Here is a 6,848-nt window from a genome sequence, read left to right as displayed (position 1 = left end):
CTAGGCAGGACTTTGACTTGTGGACAATTTTACCCCGTGAACCTTCCGCATGTGCCTCTTCATCAGCAGCCTCTCGGTGAATAACTCGTCACAATCCCCGCACTTGTACGGCCTCTCCTCTTTATGTTTGGCCAACACGTGTTTCCTCAGAGTTGAACCTCTGTTGAAAGATTTGCCACAGATGTGGCAGCTGAAAGGCTTCTCCCCCGTGTGAGTTCTTATATGTTCTGTCATGTGTCCTTTCAGCTTGAAACACTTGCCACAGAAATGGCAGCTGTAAGGTCTCTCTCCTGTGTGCACTCTCATGTGGTTCTGCAGATTGCTCTGACACGGTATGTGTTTGCCACATATGTGACAGTCAAAGTTTCCCTTGCCATCATGCGACTTGCTTTCGTGCGTCTTCAGGTGCCACGTAAGCACAGTTTTTTTGGTGAATATATAGTTGCATATGTGGCATCGGTACAAGGTGGTACTGGTCTTCTCTTGAGAGAGCTCTGGATCCTCTTCGGGGCTTTGCTTGGGCTCTCTGCTTTCCTCCGCTGCTCTACAGTCTTCTAACTGCTGCACTGTTTTGATGAGTTCTTTCGTCAAGGCATCCCCGTCATCGCTGTCCTCTGCTGGCGGTTGCTCCTCTATCCCATTGAGCCACAGTTCCTCCTTCTGCTCTTCACGCTCCTCTTCAATCTGGGAGGGTCCCGGCTGGTCCTGGCACACAACCGGGCTCCACTCCTGCTGTTTCGGGGCAATCTCCTCGACCGGTGTCAGTGCAGTCGGCTGCTTGGCATCTGCAAAGACGGAAACAGAATTGCATTACACTCACAGTACACGTCAAAGTCGTCAGGGACAAAATAGTGCTCCCATCAATCTACAAACCTGTTAGATTTGAAAGCAGATTATAATTACAGCGAGCATCAGGGGCATCTAAACAGCATGAGAAGTCGTATCAGTGCAGAATCTGCAACTTCAATTAACATACAAGCAGAAAAGATGAACCTATGAAGAAGCCATCGCCATCAGATGCCGCCAGACTCACTGTCACTTTAAAACAGCAGCTCGGCATTGCTCCAGCAACAGCATTTCATACGGAGAAGGTTACATCGTGGGCCGTCTTCATGTGCTGCTTGAACACGACGAGCAGAGGAAAGCGCTGGCTGCACTGCACTTGAACGGCATGTACTCCCGCCGATGTAGCAGGCGTAAGGCCTTTCTCCAGTGTGAATCCTCATGTGTTCTTTGATGTGACTCTTCAGTTTGTATCTGTTCCCACAAGGGCCTGGGACAGGCAAAGGGTTTCTCCCCCGGTGTGGCAGATCATCTGACTCCTGGTGTCTGTATTTCTCCCACAGACGTAGCAGGTGAACGCTCGATTGGTCGGCTTTGGTAAACCTTTTGCTTCATTAATTTCAAGGTGCAATTTTAACTTGATTTTTCTTAAAAAAGGCAGACGGCAAATATTACAAAAAAACTAGTTTTTCTTCTTTGTATATACTGGAGATATTCCCAAGGATGACAGTGGTTGGTCATCCGGTGATGGCATCGCATATTCCATGTGCACTCCGACTGCTATAACTTCAGTCAAGCGGTCTGGCATCTCGTTTTCTTCCAACTCTGAGCATCTGGGTTAGTGTGTCTGCAACGTTGCTGTCTGCAAAACGTACAGGTGTCTCCACAGACCTGGTCCAAAGTCCAGTCACTTCCTCTTTAATGGGCATGATGACTGGCTCCTCATTGGCCTCACTGGGAATGCATTCCTTCTGTGTTGGCTGCTCCTGAGCACAAACCTCCTGTGTTGGTGTGGGCAAATCGATCTGTCTTGAATCTGTAACAGTGGATAGGAAAATGTTTTTGGTAGCAGCGAAAAAAATCCCTTCTCTGTTCACACAAGAACTAGATGTTTGGAAACTTGAACGATCCACAGCGGCGGAGAAATCAAATGAAAGCTGTGGTTTGAAAACAGCGACCAAAAACTGAACCAAGAACACAATTGATATAGAGAACGTCGGTCTTATGAGCTGGTTCAACAACACATTCATCTATGCTGCACTGCATACCTGAGCTTTTTCTATGAGACACATTCTATCAGAGACATTTCTCCAATAAACATCCAAATTATTCATAGTTAGTGAGCAAACCTTGTCTCAAATGGACGATGTGAATTTATTTTATGAAAGAAATAAAAGTAATTCCTTCACAGGAAGTATAGTCATCACAAAGCAGGCCGAGCAAATGGAAAACGGCTCAAAATGCAACACAACACCAACACTCAACACCCACACTTGGTGGTGTTGAAACTCTAGTCAAGGAGTTTGCAACTGTTGGCCAGAGCTGAACCAAAGACTCCTTTGCAATAAGTGTCCAAGAGAGTTTCTTTGGAAACGTTGAAGTGCCCTCTCGTCCGCATGTTGAAGGACCGTTTCCACAGCTACTGGCAGGTAATGATTTCAACTCAGACGTTTGTGTTTTCAGGAGGATGACAGCCTTCTTGTATCGTACTCTCATATAGTGACAATGTCCTGACTATGGGATAAAATGTTTTAGTGGAATTGTAATGTTGCTATACACGTTACCTTGTCTGGATCAAATTAACAAGAAATATTACAAATGGCACTTCATATAAAACATGTCTATAGTCTGTATACAATACTGCTGTCACATTATTGTCCATTTTATTCCGCATGGTTTTAAGGCAGAGTTTTGCTTCTACTTCAAATAACACTGGAAAATATGTACAATTTAGCACAACTCACACTCACACGGGCTGTGTTCACGTCATATGGGTTGGCTGGTCGAGGTGAGAAAGATTCAAATCATCACGATGCTTGAAGGATGACAGAGGTCTTGGGAGGATTAAAATACTGCGGCTTACAGAAGTTAGGCCTCGGATGTTGACGTGAACACCATTTTTTGTACAAGTCAGAAAGATCTTTGATATAACAGGAACCTGGCAGAAGCCTCATGTAATTACAAATGCTACTTCCGTTCTCCTTGTCATTTGGGTTCACAGGTGAAACAGGCTAGCTAAATTAAGCTTCATTTAAAAAATATACAATGGATCTCAGCACTCAACAGATTGGATTGTGCTGCTGTGTTTCACCCCTTCAGGTCAAATTACTTACATTTCTCGCACAATCCACACATAATTTTTTGCGAGCCACTCCGATTGTATGTTAACGTGAATGGTGTCATAGTAAGCAGTGGTTTATTCACTCAGGAATAAAAGATAAAACGTGTGAATTACATTTGAAATGGTCAAACCAGTTGTCTCTACAGGAACATTTAGCCCACTACGGTGTTGTTTCCCTTACTTGCCAGATATATAAGTGTTAGTGTTGCTACTGGTGACTCAAGGTACATTTGGTGAAAGACGACCATATTACTGGGCCTTTCCCGGGGTGTTTTACATTTAATAGAATTTTCAAATTTGCTAAATCCTTAGGTTCCAACATGGCATGCATTTGAACAAAACTAAAATAAGCCCAACTAATATTCTGTGTACATGTTTCTTTAAATCTACACACATGCACTTTTATAAATGTGAAAAGATAACGTTAGTGCTCGTGATTCAGAAGTGTGAAACAACCCGCCTATTTGTGCCCTTTTCTAATTGGGGGAAAGGGAAAAGTGTAAAATTAAAAAGTTGATTAAAATTGGGTACTGTGAGGTGGATCAAATATATGCTGACATGACCAGTGTATGCTTCAAACACATATTATTAAATATATATGTCCAGGGTTGGACATCTATCTTGATCATGAAATTAACATGATTCATTAAGTAAGTTTGGGGTTTGTTCCCTCCACAAAAAATTAAAGCATTGGCTGTGTAACCCAATACGTTCCTTTATGTAGAGTAAAAAGAAAACATTGATTTGTGTACATGCTGCCACAGTGTCACGGTAAGGGCACAGTACATAACCACGGTAAATGTATACATCGTGGTGGACATGGTAGTTTTATTTTGAAAACCGCCGGGACCCGTCCTCTTCCAACAGGTATAGTCCGCTTCGCCCCCTCTCTCCCCCCATTAGCTCGGACACGGTAACGCGAGCTAACACACGGCTCGCTACCGTAACGCAGCTGAACATGGCGAACACAGAGCCAGTAAACCGACTTCACACACGGGCGGTGCGCATCCTGACTGACGGTCATCATAACGGCGGTGAACCGACCCCGGCGGCGGTGGCGGCGGTGGCCAGGTGCAGCGCGAACCGGGGACACGTACCTGCCCTGTGCAGCCGTATCTCCGGCTTGTAGACCAAATCCAACAGCCGCTGCAGCCTCTGGTTCTCCAGCCTGGTTTGGTACACCTCCTCCTGGTAGTCGAGGACTGTCTTCTCCACGAAGCCGTAGATGTCGACAGCAGCTGCGGTCAGCCTCTCCGTCAGGAAGACGTTGAACGACTGGAGCGTAGAGTTCGCCATCCTGCAGCCTCCGTTCGCTCCTGTTTTTTTTTCTTCTTTTCTTTTTGCAAGCGACGCGTTGCCCCCTGTGTACTGTGCAGAGAGGTACGAGCCTCAGCCGACGATACGACATATGCAACAAGGTGTCATAGCGCCATCTACTGTACGGGACTGTGCATGACTGTAGTAGAACAGAAGTCTCAAGACTGCGTTGACATATTCACACATTGTATATAACCAGTCATCACCACATTACACACAGTTTTCTACTGATGCACAAAATATTCATATTATTAGGTAATATCACAAATAACATAAGATATATATATATATCTCATTATTTATTTATTTATTTTTACCGTTTTTTTATATTACTTGTTTTGATTTTACTATGTCTCTTGTGTGCACTTAACCCTGTTTGCTGCTGTAATCCTGCAAACGTCCCCACTAATACAGGAATATATAATCTAATAACCAACATCTTTAATCTCAGTGTTAGATCAGTGTAAAATGTTCTACTGACAAAATGTAACGTAGCACCATTGAAAACATCCAGATGTGATGTCACACTGTCTACCCATGGCCAGTAATCTGGTATTGTGCTCAGTACACCCAAAGAAACCCATGGATATATAGTAGTTATTCTAATATACATGCATGTGACATTAGTTGACATATTGTTTCACGTGAGGCAGGAAGAATTTAAAACGGAAACCATCTGATGAATCTAAAGTCTACAACTTGAGTCCACATCATGAATTTTACCAAAATTAAACGGGAAATTGTTAGTTTCCCTTCTTGAAAAGACCACATCAATCAAAAACAGTCTTAGCATGAATCTCTAAATATGTTTTTAAAAATTACCATCTTTTTGCTGAAGTAATATCCACAGAAACACAGTTCAGAGTCAGATTAATTCACACAGAAGAGATGTTTTGATCTCATTTTAAATTTTGCATTTCTAAATCCATCAGAGAATAAAATATTTCCGTTAAACTTCTAAATAAGTGAATAGTTTCAATTCTGGTGGGTTAAAGTTACCAGCACATGTATAACTTATCATCTGACTCTCACTATAAACCCTCCGTCGTCATTGACCTTATGGCTCAACATGTATATGATATTTATGATCTTCACAGTATAAATAACAAGTGTTTCCGCCGTGTGACTACAAACAGGAAGAGCATCATTAGAATCACAACATTGCATGAAAACAACATCTATTTCATTTCCCACCTAGCTTGGTTCTCTGTGTTCAACATAACTGTCTTATTATTAAAAAACACATGAAAACAATGTGAAACCTGCATGTTCATTGCGGTCATATTTTTTGTAGAGTTTCAGAAACAACTCGGCTGCATTGAATGGAACGAAATCACTGAAACATAGTATAGATAAAAATGCTTCTACCATCACCAGCCTTTCAATTTAATCAGTATACTTTTTTACTAAATCAGTTAAACTTCATCTGTAAAAAGGCATTTGCGTCAGTCCCATTCTGATAAGGATTAATTTACATGAGGGAGAGGCAGAGGACGTGAGGGGGAGTAAGAAGAAAGCATCATGGGAAGACAGAATCCCCCCTCAAAGTTATGGGTGACAGGTAATAAATGCAGAAGAACTTTTATTTACCAATTGTTTTAGTTATGTCAAAACCCACATTTAGATTCCCTTTTCCAAATGTGACCATGAATATCCAGTTAAAAAAGGTTATCTGATACTATATAATAATATAGCTTTCAGATAGTTAATATGTCGTACATTGTATTGCATGTGTAACATATATATGGATGAGGAGCATTGTTTCTCTTCATACTGTATATCACCACAACAGGGATGAGTGCTTGATTTTGATTAGATTTCAAAGAAATGTAAACATTTAAAAAAAAAAAAAATAATAATAATACTGGAGGTATTACTGTGGAGGTCGAACACATTAACAGGGCAACTGATGCACATTAAATATAATGTACATATTTTATTGTCATATGAATATAATACAGCCACATTTGACACTGATAGTTGAAAATAGATATACATGTTTTACATTTTAAAGTGCAGTGCAGTATATACAAAGTGAAAGAGTAATTCACATTTCAATTAGCTGTGATGTTTACAGTCGAAACCTGAAGAGGTAAATCCACACTGAATCCCAGACTGCAAAATACCGCTGCAGCCCTGCGTCTCTATATTTAAGGTCGACACACTCAGTGACATCGGAAGGAGCACAGAAAAGCAACAGCATCGGAAGTTTTAAGAGCAGTGCAGAGCAATTATCATGATTTTAACAAGAAAAAAAACTAGGAATCTCTTGCTTTGATTTGGAGTCATGGTGAAAACTCTCAACATGTAAATGAAACATCTCAAGTTATGAATAAATCATATTGCTTCTTCACGTTTGCTTTAGGAGACATTTGAGCTCCCATTAAATATCAGTGCACAACCTCTG

The 6,848-nt window shown here is 41.5% G+C and overlaps 1 protein-coding gene across 1 annotated transcript; it reads right to left on the bottom strand.

The window, feature by feature from the left end:
- On the bottom strand, positions 1 to 4,420 carry LOC306737203 (uncharacterized protein; the record flags this gene model as incomplete). Its single annotated transcript, XM_079218909.1, has 2 exons — positions 1 to 785; positions 4,222 to 4,420. The coding sequence occupies 2 exons, from the start codon at positions 4,418 to 4,420 to the stop codon at positions 1 to 3; spliced, it is 984 nt and encodes a 327-aa protein (XP_079075035.1).
- Positions 4,421 to 6,848: the final 2,428 nt, after the last annotated feature.

Source organism: Taurulus bubalis, assembly GCF_910589615.1.
Source record: "Taurulus bubalis genome assembly, chromosome: 5".
NCBI lineage: Eukaryota > Metazoa > Chordata > Actinopteri > Perciformes > Cottidae > Taurulus > Taurulus bubalis.
The sequence above is the reverse complement of the archived record's forward strand: the minus strand, read 5'-3'. Positions and strand labels throughout refer to the sequence as shown.